General features: G+C 38.7%; 2 protein-coding genes across 2 annotated transcripts in view; both read right to left on the minus strand.

Moving 5' to 3' along the window:
• Positions 5,915–14,966, minus strand: LOC109825321 (TITAN-like protein). The gene is given in 10 exon segments (XM_020392158.1): positions 5,915–6,360; positions 9,727–9,823; positions 11,591–12,006; positions 12,132–12,168; positions 13,510–13,577; positions 13,675–13,746; positions 13,749–14,022; positions 14,404–14,530; positions 14,612–14,802; positions 14,804–14,966. Coding segments are annotated over 9 exon segments (1,365 nt in total). The 5' UTR covers positions 14,915–14,966; the 3' UTR covers positions 5,915–6,360; positions 9,727–9,754.
• The window catches only part of LOC109825150 (ubiquitin-like modifier-activating enzyme 5), a 21,086-nt gene continuing 19,955 nt past the window's right edge, over positions 16,119–17,249 (minus strand). Inside the window, exons 13-14 of the mRNA XM_020391891.1 lie at positions 16,527–16,564; positions 16,119–16,435 (exon numbers count right to left, since the gene is read on the minus strand). Of these exons, the coding sequence (XP_020247480.1) occupies positions 16,296–16,435; positions 16,527–16,564 (178 nt within the window). The 3' untranslated portion in view covers positions 16,119–16,295. The remainder of the gene's footprint in view (positions 16,436–16,526; positions 16,565–17,249) is intronic.

The raw sequence follows: 17,249 nt of genomic DNA on the forward strand, positions 1-17,249 counted from the left end.
GTATGATCTGGAGTCTCCACCCAATGTGGAGTAGCATCACTCTCCACCTGCTGCGATGTCCTAATATTCTGATCACCACTCTCCACCTGCCGAGAGTTAAACGTGACATACCTGCTCAGAACAAAGTCAGAAGCCAATACCTGATAATCAAACACGCCTCTGAATCCCAAATGTGCAATCAGATCAAATCTCACATCCACGATGTGACCAAGTGCTGGGTAGCCAAACATCCGACGCAACCCAAAATCTGAAGCAGCTCCACCAGATCCCATATCTATACATGCAGCAGTCGGCAACCTGTACATGAGACGGCCCAAACCTGTCGTAGCCTGCACACCAATGCCAATGCTCAACATCAAACGCCAATCCTCCTCCAGAAAGGAACAACTGCCCAAATCTGCCATCTCGCCATGTCGCCTCAAAGTTTCCACACCAATGAAGTGTCTCCTATTGTCGTGAGCTCGGCACAAATGCAAGAAAGAACCCCTACCATAATCAGAACGTCGGGTTACCTTTCTACCAACACACTTCCTCCATTTGTTGCGGGCTTCTAATCAGAACGTCGGGTTACCTTTCTACCAACACACTTCCTCCATTTGTTGCGGGCTTCTAGGACTTCACAACAATGGGACTTGGTTGCAACCCACCAATGCCTAGAGCAATCCCTAACTATGGAAATCACATACCTATTACCTCCCAATAATGATCCCTTGGAAGGCTCCCTAATGCCTGAATGAACACCCCTCAGAAAACCCCTCGAATGATGGATAGAAGTGCCAAACTCCACCTCGGTCTTCTCGCTCATACCAATGGGTTCACAGGACTTCAAACTGCAGGTCAAAGCACTCCTCAATAACCTATGCACGATATTACCAATCAAATAACCCAGCATCAAACAACGCCACAGTCTAGCCGAATCTGATGAAGTCGTCATCTCTGTATCAATCGCCGTGCTTCCGAGCAAATAATACAAATTGCTCCTTCTGACGCCCTTCATCACAATCATGGACCCCAATGTGACCTTCAAACGTGCATCTACCAAGGTCACTTTATAGACAGATGCCACCAAAGTTCCTAGTGAAATGATGTTCATCTTCAATTGTGGAACGAACCTTACATCATTCAACTCTCGCACCATCTCGTCACTCATCTTAATCTGAACGGTAGCAATACCACCAATAGAGCATGCATGTCCATTACCCATGAGCACAACATCCTCTCTTTCCAACTTCTGAAAGCTGGAGAACCAATCTCTCCTAGGGCAAACGTGGTATGAAGCACCCGAATCCAACATCCACTCTGTAGAGTTGGCAACACAAACTAACGATAGTACAGACAACGAATAGCCCAAAGAATCCGAATCTGAATTGTTGCCACTAGTCTTGACAACATTCACCTCTTAAGCTTGTACATCTTTCCCCTTATTCTTCTCGGCTCGATCTAACTTTGGGCATTCGACTTTCCAATGTCCATCCTCTTTACAAAGGGCACACTGATTTTTATGAATCCTACGATGTGCACCTCTAGACCGCGATCTTCTGCTTCGGTTTGAACCACGACCTTGAACTACTAATGTATCTCCCGATGCCTTCTCGGAGGACTAATCAACACTCTTCCTCAACTCATAATTCATCAACGCTGAGGTCACCTCCTTGTAACTAACAGTAGTTCTTTCATTAATCATAGTTAGGACAAAAGTACCATAATCATCATCGGGCAACAACACAAAAGTAGTATCGCCTTATCTTCATCCTCAACCATGATATCCACATTAGTCATGTCTGAAAGCAGCTTTGTGAAGTTGTTAACATGCTCCCTAATGGAAACTCTCCTCTTTATCTTGAACTGGTAAAACATCTTCTTCAAGTGAAGCCGATTCTCAATGCTCTTAGTAAGATATTTTTCATTGAGTGTTTCCCACATCTTCTTCGCCGACGTCTCGTTCATCACATCATAAATAAGATCAGGCGTCAAGCATGACCGAATAACTCCACACGTCCTACTATTCATCTTCTTCCAAACCTTAGCTTCCATCTCGGCAGGTTTCTCTTGTAACTCAAGAGTCTCCTCCAAATTCTGAGCGTCCAAGGCGTCCATCACCTGACACATCCACAATCCGAAGTTAATCTTATCGTCAAACTTTAGAACATCAATTTTCATGTTATTGATGCTCAAACTATGTATCGTTTTCGTAAGGGACGATCCCGATGTGCTTGTTTCACCCATATTGTCGATCTAATCTTCAAATAGGAATTCTTCAGCGAATCCTTCAAACAAGCTCCCAAGTCCAACCCGGAGCTCTGATACCACTTGTTGTGCGCAGCGAAAATTTCGGCAGCACCTCCGGTGCGCAAGGTGCACAACAAGAGATTAGATCACAATGAAATTCTCATTTCTCAAAGAAAACAAGAACCAAAAGCCAGATATCTCATCAAAGTGAGATATCAGCTCTTCCTCTCGTCAGTTCTAGGACTGCGCGTCGAGGGAACCTACAAGCTATTACAAATCTTGGCAAAAACACAACTTTTACGTGGTTCGGCAAATAGACTACGTCCACGGGGCAAGGAGGGGGGAGATCTACTATTTAGAGGGAGAGAATACAACTAGGGTTTACAATCTCACAATCTAAACCCTCTCACAAACTCTCAAATCCCTCACACAAATACTCTCTCAAATCGGCTCTTGCACGCCGCCCAAAAGAGAGAACAAAACTGCTGATTTTTCCCTCTGTACGTGCTTGCACGCTACCAAAGAAAGGAACAAAAGCCGACTGCAGCCCTCTTGGCACGCAACCCAAGGATAGCCTCGAGTTTGCACAGCCACCAATGTTTTTCCCCTCAATTCCTGCACACCAAAACCCTAGGAACACTAGGGTATTTATATTGTACAATGGTCTTCAGGTGGGCCTGCGATTTATCTGTTGGACTAAAGAAACCTCATGCGCCTGGGAAAACACGTCATGCATCAATTCATGTGGTCCTGCTTCAACTCACGTGGTGGTGGGCCCCAATGACGACATTCAGATATACGTTTTCTTTATATGATCTACATGAGGAATCAATGTACTATATATAAATCTCAGGTACCGGATTCAGACAACAAGGTCAATTCTGTTGGGATTTTGTCTTTGATTCTTTGTGTAACTTTATGAGAATTAGATAGGGTTAGAGTTCTATCATGATTAGAAGTTTGGGTTTTATCATGATTAGGAGTTTGAGTTCTATCATGATTAGGAGTTTGGATTTTATCATGATTAGGAGTTTGAATCCTATTCTAATTAGGGAGTTAGACTAGAGATAGGGTTTTGGTTTCCCTATATATATTCTTCTATTGGTGGAGGAAAAACCATGAAGAAAAAGTAGAGATGTAGTAGATGAGAGAGAGGGGGGGTTTCGTAGTCTTTATCCATGCAAAAGATTACAAGGAGTGTGCTTTGTGGAGAATATGAGAGTTGATTATGTATGTGGGGTTGAGAGATTGAGAGACGAGAGTTGAGTGGTTCCTCTTGTAGTTCTCCCTGATACATAGTGAATTTCTCGTATTGTTGCCCCGTGGACGTAGGTTGAAGTTGGTCGATCGAACCACGTAAATCTCGGTGTTTTTTTTTCTTGATTGTGATTGTTCTATCTTATTGATTGGGGTTGGCTTCCGAGTTGCGCATATCGTGGTAGGCGGGGAGACTGAAATTCCCCAACAAATTCTAGGGACATGGTCAATCTTGACAACAGAAGGTTTTAATTACACAGGCCTGGAGATTTCTCCTCTGGTTATAACAACATCCAATTGGAAGATCATCAGTTCACCTTTTTTTTTATTCTTATTATAGAAAATCATTAGTTCAACTTTAAACATGAGACCTACCGTGATAATGCTATTTACCTATCATTGGGTCATGATACAAAACAAGTGGCAGCTGCCTTCACAGATTTTGTGTTATTTTTTGGGGAGGCAGTAAGTTTTTGGGGGCGTAACCCTTATGAGCGAGGCGGCTAGTATCCGTGTGACATGCACGTGTTTGGGACGAGATTCGCATGAGGAGGTTGGGTTGGTACTTTTTTGCAGAGGAAAAACACATGGGCATGTCTATAGAAGAATTGGAATCAATCATGTAATGAAATTTTTTTTCTCTTTTCTTTTTCTCTCTCTGTCTCGTGATCTGAGAGAGAGAGAGAGGGGCCTCCATGTGCTCAAACATCTAATCAGAGAGGCCACCTCATTGAACTGCCCTTTTCTTCGAGCCTCTGCACGAAAACCGACAGCAAGTCTGAACCTCATATTAACAAAAATGGTTTTTTTTAGATATCAGCCCCTTGCATCACAAGTAATTTGGTATACTTCATGTTTTGATATTGGCCCCTCAAATAGCTATAAGATGTTGATATGAGCCCCTATATATATTTAGTTTCATATTTTGATGTTAACCCCTCAAATAGCCATGTTGTGTTTATATGACCCCCTCATGCATATTAACACATCATAGTAAGTTGAGGGCCTAACATCAAAATATGGAGATTCAAAGGGCTAACATCAAAAAATTATGTTCAAGATAAGGGGCTAATGTCTAAAAAAATCCCCTTAATAAAAAGGGGTTGTTTATTAGAAAGATGCCACGTTAAGAATTGGAGTAATTATATGAAAATCATATTTTATTTTTAATTTATATATAAATTATTTTTTAAAGTAGGCTTTCATTGCAATTAATCACCAATCAATCAAAATTTTACAAAAAACCCAAAAATAAGTTTAAAAGAAATTTTAAGTTCGAGGTGCGTGAGTTGTATATCCCAATAACACCTAAAAATTAAAAGAACGAGACAAGTACCTTGAATATGAGTTTCTTAAGGATTATTTTAGATTTTTAGTGAAATAACTTTATCAGATTTGAGGGGGCCTAAAAGCACTTTCATGATTTGGCTCTGACTCTTCTGTGTTGTTCACAAACACCCACAACACCAAAAGGCATCTTTGCTTTGCCGCACGACTTTTGAGCTCCTAGAATTTTTACTGAAGCCGAGGTAAGCGAAGATGCCTCAACAGTACCCATCGCCTCGCTCTCAATGCGTCTAGTCACCAGTTTTTAGAAAGTGCCAGCATCACTCTCTTATATATAAACAATAATAATCCTGAAAATTTAGTCTACCCATCTAATTAGGAAAACAATTACAAACGCTCAACCAACACGACCGCCGTCACCAGTTTTTAATATTTGTAATTGAACAAGTGCAAGTTTCCAGCTTCCTCCAAAAGTTTGGTTTTCTGTAGGCCTCGCTACTTCCTCTGTTGTGCCATTCGTTTCACTGCACACCAAGCTAATTAAAAGCCTATTACGTGACCAGGATCTGACATAATTTTTTTTTTCCCACTTACCATTCTCTTTCTCAAGTTAACTGGCCTTTTCTCTAAATTATTAATGAACTAACGCTCAAGCCATTTCGCAATAGAAATGTTAGGGGCACACCCCCAACCACAATCTCAACCACATCTCCTCTCCCTCTATAGTGCATTGGGCCCCACATCAATTTTTTTTTAAAATTTGATGTGGGGTCCAATGCACTATAGAGGGAGAGGAGGTGTGGTGGAGGGTGTGGTTGGAGGTGTGCCCCTAACACCACTCATTTCGCAAAGAGAATGTTGGAGGAATTGCAATAGCTTGAAGAAACTATGAAAAATTTGTCGCCTTTGTTCCAATTTTGCGAGGAGTTACAACGTCACAGAGGAATCGCAATAGCTTGAAGAAGCTATGAAAATCTCTCACTTTCTCTCCAATTTCGCGACAAGTTGCAACATCTACAGCCAACTTGCTGCTCTTATGTATACAACTAGGTCTAGAAACATAGGGGTATTAATATAAGAGAGAATACAATGAAGAAGGATCCCGCAACAGGGGAGTGTTCATAACAAACCGTACCCATGCTTCTCGAATCCATATTTACTATAATAAAATTCATGAACTTCGCTGAAGAATTCCTTTTACCATATTTTGGCAACAGTCGTCGAAAACAAAACCAACCCCTGCGTCGAAACCATCATTTTTCTCTATACAATGGTAAAAATACCAAAAAGAGTGGAAACTATCACCCAGCCCTGCTTACATACTTAACTTCATTTTTGCACGCTTAGAATCATTTACACATTGCACGAAATATCAACAAAAGAAAAGGCTTTGATGTCAGAATCACCTTGTTTCTGCAAAATTGTGACAAGCTAATCAAAGTTTTGAACAAGGTCGTTTGCAAGAAATTGTGACACGCAGTGTCCAAATATAGAAGCATGCAGAATAGTGCACTCCACAAAAATTTGTGATGCTTTATTAAACTAACTGATACGGTCCCCCTTTATCTTCAGAACTCATTTTTCGACCTGCAGAAGAAAAGAGGATTATGATGCTTCAACATGTTGAGCAACATACCAGAATATAATCGAATCAGATTGGCATGAAAGAAACAAGGCATGGACTCTTCTATGCATACACATACACACCAAAGCATAAAGTAAAATTACGACTAAACTGGAACTGGTAATTAAAACAAGACCCAGCACTTTTAAAACGAACAACCAAACCCAAGATACACCAAGGGTGTTATAAGGAAACCACAAAGTGACTCCTATTTTGATGCAGCTAAAGTTCAGCTAATTTAGATTCTCATTAGAGGGACAGTCAAAGCCAAGTGTCAACTGTCAGAAGCATTTGATTTGATCTCCATCAAGATATCTCAATTCATAAAAGCTTCATAAAAGAAAGAAGAATCCATTTTCATCAGTAGGAACTGCGCAGGATTTGTTCAAACGGGACACGTCTTCATTAAAGATTTCATCATCCGTACCTTTCGGTCCCAGTTACAATACCCTGTGAACTGGTTCTAGATTGCTATCTGGATACAGAAGTTCTTAAGCAGAACTCTCACCTTGTCTTGATTTCCTCCTTAGGAAGTAAATGAAATATAACTAATTCATTCTTATCTTCGAGCCTGTTTTAATCATACCAAATTTATCAGGGTTTTATCAGATGAGGGATATTATGATTAAATAATTATTAATTATACATTAAAACCCCAGCTACAATTACTTTGTATATTGGTTCTAATTTGATATGCAGATATATAAGGCTGTTAAACAAAACTCTCTCACCTCCTTCTGATTTATGCATAGGAAGTAAATAAAGTATAATTAGTTCATTATTAACTCAGAGCCTCTTCAAGAACACTGTAAAATATCAGTACTAGGCTACCCATATTTGCTTTTACAGTTCCCTATCTGAATACCGGAAGTAGACAAATTTTGAAAAGGAAAATTCTAGGTAACTTGTTGCTATCTCTTCTATCTGCATGCATATTTCCCGAGTTCAGAGACTGGTGCACAAGGGCTACCCTCCTGTGGATTATTAATTCATTGCATATTCCAGTGCTTCTAATGTCAACAGAATGTTTTGCTCTTGTTAGCGTGCAATTTGTTTGACCGAAGACGACGACGTTGATTCCAGATGAGACCTCCTAAGTTACCGAACTTATATCTACCCATAACACCAATTAGCGCCAAAAACATTTTTGCTGCGGTAATGATAGTATATGGTATACACAGCTGGTATTAGACCGGTGTAACATCAGTTTAAAACTCAGAAGACCCAGCCTACTAAACGTCTAGAGAGAATGTTAATAATAAAAGATGAGAATCATGCCACTGCAAATTAAGCTTGCTTAGAGTGTGAAAGGGGCTAGCTGAAGCATATACTGTAAGCTGGCCAGAAAGAAGCGGCCGATATATCCTTTTACCAGTTTTCAAGCTGTCATGGACATCTTCTCAAATCAAAGAGCAGTTAAAATGAAGGTCCATCAGGGATGATCTGACCTTATACCAGTGTCATGCATTGTTTTACATATCCCCGATGTGGCCGATAATATCGGCCAATATATCCTTTTATAAGGCTTGCACAACAGAATATGCTCCCAATATGCTTTACCACGTTTGGCTAATTTTGGGGGCGATATATCATGATTTTCCCCATATATCATGGATTGAAGTGTTACAATGTTGATTTGGACCTTTATCTATTTTAAGTGACTGGTTTAGATTTACAGTTTAACTGAGTTCTAAACCTAAAAAATATATACTTATGTCAATAACCAGAAAGAAGAATTAGGGCTCAATTGAGACCAAATTGTTTGCAAAAGATATCACCTTTTCTCCATAGCTCCATCCTATAGTGCATCAAGCATGAACATCTACGATATACATCCACATGTTATCCAATATGACACCCCGATATTTATTAAGTATCTCCAATATATCCCAAATATCCACGTTTCAATATGGAATTTTTCCATCCGACATGTCCCTGACATCTGAAATTTAAAACATTGGTCTCATGAATGGAGAACATGGGTGCAAAGCAGTGTGAATCAGGGCCTACTAGAGCTGTACCTGCCAAAAGCGGCACAATTTTATTGACAATAAATAGGAACAAATCAGAAGGATGAGGTGGAATCTAATCATTTTTGTTCGTGTGATGAATATACTCCGACTCTGCTATATAACCTCACAAGAATTTAAAGAAACTGCGTAACTGATAAAAGGATTAAAAAGACTAACACTTGAATTTGATTAAAAATGCATATCAAGAGAACAGTACATTAATTTAATGTCCAAAAGTGACGGCTATATGTCCGTGGCCGAGTGACGACTGCTAAAGCATGATACAGAATAGGAGATGAGAGATAACCGGGACTCTTTTGTCTAATTTTTCTAGTGATATTAACTTTGATCACACAATTCATATTTGTTTCACTTCTTATAGAGAAATCACTTACGATAGCAGCATACAGAAACATAGTTGTAACAACTTATCAACAACTATGTACTTTTCTATCTGGTTTCTGTTGGAGAATGAGTTTCATGAAGTCCACCATATGATTGAACTCACATAGAGACTAGCAACATAACTAAGGGGAACAAGTTACTCAACTTACCAAATTCCCATATTAGATAGTGCAGTAGATGAATCCACATTCAAATTCAGTTAATAAACAGATTAATAATTGTTTGAGCATCAGAGTAAAACAGACACGTCCATTCTGCAACGAAAGCAATAGCTAGAAGCAACTACACAAGGATATTTCCTATCTATGAAGGGTGAAAAATGTGGCAAGAACATCAATCTCCAACTAAAATATTGGGAAACCAGCAGTTAGAACTTGATGAAGTCAACCCAAGATGAGGAATCTTTAGCCTGGGAGAGGAGGAAAGGATAAACAAAGAAAAGAAACAAGAAAAGAAAAAGAAAAAGACACTGTCTCATGGTTTGATAGTTATTTTATAGGGGCAAATCATATACAGGCAAATCATATAAAGCTTACAAGCAGCATCCAGGTTACTACATGGCTACACCTAATAAATCAAAGGAGGATAATTTGATGGAAAATATATATTAAATTTTATGATCATATAGATGTACTTCAAACCTAATACAGCCCTGAATGTTTAATTGGCAATAAATTGGTAACCTTTAGTGGGTTGTACATCACACTAAATTATCCATGCTTAACATGTATTTCTTCTTAGGGGATTATCATTTCTAACCCTTTGTATAGTTAAGCCTATCAATGTTGTCCAACACTACAAAGCATGTTTGAAACATCTGTATAGTCAAGCCCACTATGTCCATACAGAACATGCTTTCCAATATTATTCAACACTAACTGAAATTGGATATTAAGGCAATTCAATACTTACATGCAATGGGATAATTTGCTTCCAAATGCTATACATTATTGGCAATATCATCAACACAGCCACTGTCAGCATTCTGTCTGTTAGGAGAACCTGTTCGCTGCACAAAGAGAATTGTTCACAAAATATTAGAGTGCAAACCAATGACAGCAATGAAGATGATACGGACGCTAAAAGACCTTCTGCAGTGCAAGCTTGAAGAACTAACGATAAAATAGTGAAGTTAAGAAGTTGAATTCAAGACGGAAAACAAGTTTCTACAAAAGAAGCCCTCAAAGTTATCTAATACTAAAATAAGCCTGCACGGCATTGACTTCTCTTGAATTGTGTATCTGGTATTTCCATTGTTTTATAAAGCAGTCTGGGTGCTTCCCTAGGCGGCCGCTCAAGCCTAAGCACTACTCAGGTCGCCTGCGCGAGTCTTGGAAGCATCCAATTGACCATAGGCCGCTTAAGTGGGAACCACTGGGCCAAAAAGTGTTATGTTGTCCGCTTAAGCATAGTAATGGGTGAAAAGAACAGGTTGGGTCAAAATGGATCAGATTATAGCTCAATAGAAAGTCCTCTCAGATAAAACAGTGAGGATCAGATTTGAATCTTCAAAAAGATCCTTCTCCTATAGGTGCCTCCCCTCAACCTTTCTCTTTGCCACTAGAGAAATTTTTGTTTCATTGAATGGCAAAATAAAATAAAATTGATATGTGATTAAATGACTAATATGACAAATCACTATTCAAAAAAAATCAATAATCAACCCTCTTCCATTCAATTTTAACAACATAAGTGCATATGTAAACCCCAGACCAGAAATTCTTATTCAGATGCCCAACTGAATCTGTCTCATGTGCATATCCGTATAGAGAATCCTCCTACTTCAATATTTCATTGAATATACTGAATAGAAAATACAAATTTGGATGGAGTGTGTGTGACCCATGTTGCCCCAAGTAAAATTACAATAAAAGACATAATATATGGATAACCTCCATTTATGGCAGAAACAATTGCCTTAAAGAATAAAGAGACTATTACGTGCTGCTCAAGCGTGCAACCAAGCACCTGGGCACTAGCTCTAGTTCCCAAAAGTGCACAATGCTTTCCCAAACACTGGACATGTCAAGGTCATTGGTTCACAATGGAGTTCCAATTCCTTCTGATGTGTCGCCAACAAGAACTGACCTTTCTTTTTATTTAGACTTGTTGACCTGTTTTCTTCAGGAGTAGAAATGACTTCTGTAGTTTGTATGACGGTGGAGGGTTAGGAGATAAGTTACATTCAATTTTCAGAGTAAGCACATTCATACAGACACAAAAGAAGGGTTTTATAGCTGCAATTGGAGTCTCAAACAGGGTCCAATTTTCAGTTTTGGTTTGCTAATATTTTCCCTTAAAAAGGAAAATGGAAGAGAAGAAAGATAGGAAAGATTATAGTTAATGAGTGCATTCGTAGGAGACCAGAGGTTGCTCTTCTGGAGGATAAAATGAGAGAGAATTTGTTGAGATGGTTTGGCCATGTACAAGGGAGGCCAATAAATGCAACGATTAGAAGAATTGATAAGATTATAGTTAATGAGCAAAGGGAACTACAGGTAGCTAAAAGAACTTGGTTAAAAACAATTAAGGACATGATTATAGTTAATTTAACAGAGGAGCTGACCATAATAGAAATGAATGGAAGCTTAGGATTCATGTAGACGACCCAAAAAATGTGGGATAAATGATATGTTGTTGACAGGACCTTTTCTCTATAGGTTTCACACTTCAGATCCAGCTACACATTAGAGAGATTTCAAACCAAACCACAAGCTCATCACAAGCAAACTGGAAGAGAAATATACTCCATAATATGCAATCAAAAAATACTTACTGCTCGTTTGCTAATATATGGTTGTGCTTTGAATGGTAACTCAGGTTGATTATCATCCACAATGGATTTTCGCTTCTCCGTCTCAAATTCTCTTTTAGATTCCTTTCGAGTGCCAGCTTGCCAAACTCTACCAAAATTTGGCAGCCAATTAGCATCAAAAGTGTTTAAAAGTCTCTCTCCTCTCTTCTCCATCTCAAGCTCAATTCTTCTCCTCTCTGCCCATGCTGCTCCAACACGTTTAGGGTTCAACTTCTTTAACTTCCCTGTCTGAGTTAGATTATTCAGGTATTGACCTGTATTTAGTTGACCAATGTCCTTTTCTTCATTTGCATCCAACCAGGGAGGCAGCGCCCCTGAATGAACATTTTGTTGAGAGCCTTTAGCAGCACAAGAAATTTGAGTTACTTTCTGCAAGGCTGAGATGAGGAAATGATACAGTTATATGTCAGAACAATGTTAATAAAAAATAATCTCAATCTTTTTCTCACAGGAATATTTAACAATATTGGAAGTTATATTGAGAATCTAAGATTTTGGATACCCCCATTGCAGCTTCCTCCTGGAGCAGTTTGATCCTCCTGGAAAAGATAACAATATTAGAATACATACATGAAAATTAACAAATATACAATACATATATGAAAGAAAATTGGTTATATCATCAATAAAGTAGTGGCTGAATATTCATGAAAAAGTTATCACTTCAATAATAGGAAAAATTCATGAGTTGACACATACTAACATAGTACAGTGCTAGAGCCAGACTACACCATGATAGATGCAGGTAGCATTAAACAATTCTAACAGCCTGTCTTTGAGGATACATTGACAGCAACTTTTATACTTCAAAAGCATAATAGTTGAAAAAGTTCACACTAACTGGCTGCATTTAGCTTTCAGAACAAAAATTAGATATGAAAATATAAGAACATTATAAACTATTAAACCATGCCACAAAACACTGGATTATGTTGTGATCGTGCTCAGCTGACTAGGGCCACAAACTTTTTAAGTAAAACCATATTGTTTCAAAGGTGTACCTTATGATATACCTGTATTAGTGACTCGACATTTTATGTACATAGGGAGAGCACAGGCTCATGTGTCAAGTAATATGCCCCGACTGACATGGCCTGTCAGAGATGTGACATGTCACCAAGTAGATGGTTTTGTTTATTCAAGTAAAAGTAAATAAGCACAATTATTAGAATGTATCATGTTTATTGACACCAAAATGGATGAGTCAACAAGTTGGAATAAACATCTGTTAGGGTGTGTTTGGATTTCAATGGGGTTAAGGGAAGTTAAGGGAAACTAGGTGAGAGAATGGAAGGGAAGGGAAGGGAGTTCCCTTCCCCTTGGTTACACCCCAATTTGGGGGGTAACAAATTTTATACTATTAGGGGGTGAACCAAGGGGAACTAGGGTGAATAACTTCACCTCCTAAATGTTCCCAAACAAGGTGAATGGTTCCCCTAACTTCCCTTCACCCTTATTCCCCTCAATCCAAACAAGCCCTTAGTGCTAACTATAATCTAGTTAGTGTGCATGATCTTTTCCTAAGAACTTCAGGGGCAATAACTTAAAAACAGCACCCAAAAAAAAACTAAAAACTGATTTTGTACATTAACTTGGACATGGAGGAGTGTGCATCCTAAAGCAAAGTACTGGCTCCTAAAATGCAATCAATTCAGCCATCTCCCCTCCACCCACCAACCAACCCAAATTAATTAAAAAAAAGAAAGCTTACTGTTCCATTAGTCTGACAATCAGAAGCATGGAGGAAGAGCATTTAGTACAACAGTAAATTTTATGAGAACTTACAGAGTCCAACAACATTCAAGTATAGATTCCAAAATCTAGTAATGCAGTAAATGTTACGTGCGGAAATAATTGTTACTAAACGTTAAAAAGCTTACCGTTCTATTAATTAGAGAGTATCCACCTAAGATTTTGACATTGTTGACAAGCTGCATAGGTTGTTTACCTAATATTTTCAATTGTATATGTGAAATGTTAGGCGTGAATATGCGAACATATGACCATATAAATCACATCAGTGAAAATTAAGTAACACTTGACACCTGTTAAACTGCGTGGTATTCGGCATTCCATGCACATCTTGCAGACCCAGTATTTCCCTGCAAGTCCACTGAAAAAGCAGCTGTCTCGTAGGGAACTGAGCCAGCTCCCGTGGCTCCACTAAGATCTTGAGGATACAGTCTATGACTCTCATTAGTAAGAGTTTGTAAAGGCATAACAGGATGATAAGCATTTGAATTGGAAGATGTGATAGAATGTTTATCAAAACTATTCATATTGTTAGAGGTATGTTCATGTTGGATATCTTTTAACGGCACAGAGAAGGGTCCAATAGTTCCTTGGCCCGAGGTAGATGCCGCACTCTTCAGTGACTTACAAGCCTTCTCCCACTGCAACCATCATACTTATAATTAATCACCAATTTCAAACTGCAAATTGTTTTGCATATTTAAATTGTTTCCAATAATTATGGTAAGCTACATTAATTAAAAAAATATGTATAATATCATATACTGCTCCAGATCTATTATAATTAACTACTAAGAGCAATCCACTTCATTATTACCAGGATTTAGGGCGTATTACTAAATTAGTGAAATTGATTATAGCAGTTATCTTCTGTTCCTGACATGATCATACTTAAAATAAATAAATAAATAAATAAATAAATAGTTAAGAAAACACTGCTTAGTCAAAAAAAAAAAAAAAACACCTATAAATAAATAAATAGTTAAGAAAACACTGCTTAGTCAAAAAAAAAAAAAAAACACCTCGGCGAGCTCTTCATCAGAAACCCTAAACGAATCGATTCGATCCACGCCACCCCCATGCTTCCTCAAGAAACCTTTTAAATTCCTCAGATGCTCCGAGCTCGCGAGATGATTGATCGCATTACAACTACAAACGCAAAAACGAACCAATAGAAACCCTAGACTACTCAAAATCCCAAATTAAACCCTAGAAACCTCAAATCCGTACCAGGGGACGGAGTCGCCGGGCTCCCGTACGTCTACGGAGCAGAAAACGCACCAGAACCGGTCCCTAGGGCTCGGGGCGCTAGGGTTTCGGAGGGAGGATCTAAGGTCGGCGATCTTTTGCTGGGAGCGGGAGAGGAGAGAGGAGAGGGAGCGCACGTGAGAGGGGAAGTAGCGGTGGCGGCGGCCTTGGTCGTTGGTCGTGGTTGAGCCTGCAGACGTCGCAGAATTCGAAGGGGTCTCCTCCGTCTCGTTTCGGCGTCTCCTCCTCCTCCTCCTCCTCCTTCTTCTTCTTTCCTCGGTCCATGATTGCGATCTTGGTTGCGGGGTTTTTCTCCCCCAAAGAAAACTTCGCTTCCCTCGATGCAAGGTTTATATGGAGGGTGTTGCTATGTCAGTGTACGGTTGCATGATACACTGTGTATCATGTAACCGGGTGACATCTCACATGTCTCATGTCTTATATCTTCTATTTGATCCCTAAGATATGATACACTGTTTTATAAACAGTATATCATGCAACCGGATGATAACATCTTATATGTCTCATGCCTTAGGTCCCTTATTTGGGTCCCTGACGCATTAATATTATATGGACGTCTCGAAACAACCCGAAAGTATATTTGAAGGATTAAGTAGCAGTTAAGTACGTTATAGTTTCAATCAATCTGCACTTTTATACCCCCAGTGGTAAATTCAAGATGTCTGAAGATAGGTGTCATTAGATGATTAATGACAATTTTATACGTTACGTTGAAAGAAGCACATAATCAAAGCATCATTAATAACGCTAGCAAGTTTTACCTTCTTCTACGTGCGTTACTCACCGCCTGTGCTCTCTGTTATAAAAACGTGAAAATTTTCACATGAATATTTCAATACGACACTCACATGCTAATTGATACGAGAATAACCGGACGAAAAGTTCACGTTTGCATGATAAAATATACGAATGCGTCAATTTTAAACAAATTATGGCATATAAATGCCGCAAAAGACAAGGGCATATAAAATGCAAAATGAGTATAACTATAAAGTATTTAGGTGCTATTTAGCCATATTTGAAACCGGGAAGTGTTTCTAACTAGTATTTTCTTTTTCTTTTTTTCCCTTCAGCATATATACCCTTCCAATCTCTCCCATTTGCAAATGTTCATCCAAATTTGCATATTATTTACTACCCCTGAATTCTCCCACCGAAATAGATTGCAGGATTACTGTTTTAAGAAAAGTATTTTCACAATGAAACTTTTACCCAACTTCTTCGACCTTCCGCATTTTACCCAAAAGAACATGATGCAAGCGAGCAGCTCAAAGCGATCAGCTCTCAAAGCAACCAAAGGGATTTCTAAAGCTAAGTACGTTACTCGTTAAAAAAAATGACGACAGCATTTGTCTAGAAAAGAAAACATTGTAAGCGTAACGGCTATCATGGAAAATAACAGTGATCACCAAATATGGAATAGAAAAACTAATTCAGCAAAGGGAATAATACACACATGAACTCGGAATGGAGAGATACCGACACAGAGCAAAGAAACTAGACTGATTATGAACATGCGTATCCGTAGAATTTATTGTGTCAACTTCCTTACATACCAAAATGGAGTAAAACCGACACCAAAATGTAGTAATCCTGACAGGGGGGATTAGATTGATATAACTAGGAAATGATGTCATGGAGTAGGTCACGATGAATTGAGTGTGTCAAGTTGGTGCTGGAGTTCTTCAAGATCGTCAGCGATGGTGCTGGTCCCTTCCACCAGCGATGGATCTTGAAGCTTGTCTGCATTAGGGAGCTCGTGGATAAGACCTTCTGGAAGGGCATCTGTGAGCGAGAGATAGATGAGCAAGTGACGAAAAGTCTAGGTGCCAGCGTGTGAGTTTCATGAGAACAAGAGAACCACATGAACGTTTACTTGCAGACGTCTTTGTATTATCTTCATCATCTACAACACTGCAAAAAAATTGAAAAAAATATAACAAAAGTTAAGATAGATTTGAACATTGTAATAGCTTTAATCATAAGTCTGAGCAAATATTTCCATCCCTTCTTAAGTAAAAGACATGAAAAGGTAAGGATTATAATGTGCTTGACGCTATGGACACGAAAATGCTATCTTCCTATAATCATGATGATTTCCCAGGATAATGTTAGCTTCTAAAGAACATTTCCCTACGTCGACAATGATTCATTCCCAGATTAATCTTAAGGTGTCAGTCAGAATGCGAGAAAATCCCAGAGAAATGGACTCCAAACTAAGAGACGATGCATTATACATCATAATAGGAGGAAGGGGGCTCTCAATTTAGGAATAAATTGTGCCATTGCACATTCTCTCCAGTATCTTGTTTTATGTTGTTTATTTAAAAAAGCAATGTTTTAGAAAAGTCCGAAAAATATAGGAATAGGATGTAGATTGACATAATTAGAACGCAGGTCTATGGAAAGGTGAATATCGAAATTCAAATTTTTAAAAGGATATCTAAATAACTTTTTAAGGCAGTAAGACATTTTTCTACAGTTTCCCATATTTAATGCATTACTACTTTATGTCCCTCCATATGCATTTAACAAAAGATCCTTTTAGGCATTTAAAAAGACTAAACTTCAAGATAGAGAGATAGGTAAAACAGAACAA

Source organism: Asparagus officinalis, chromosome 10, assembly GCF_001876935.1.
Source record: "Asparagus officinalis chromosome 10, Aspof.V1, whole genome shotgun sequence".
NCBI lineage: Eukaryota > Viridiplantae > Streptophyta > Magnoliopsida > Asparagales > Asparagaceae > Asparagus > Asparagus officinalis.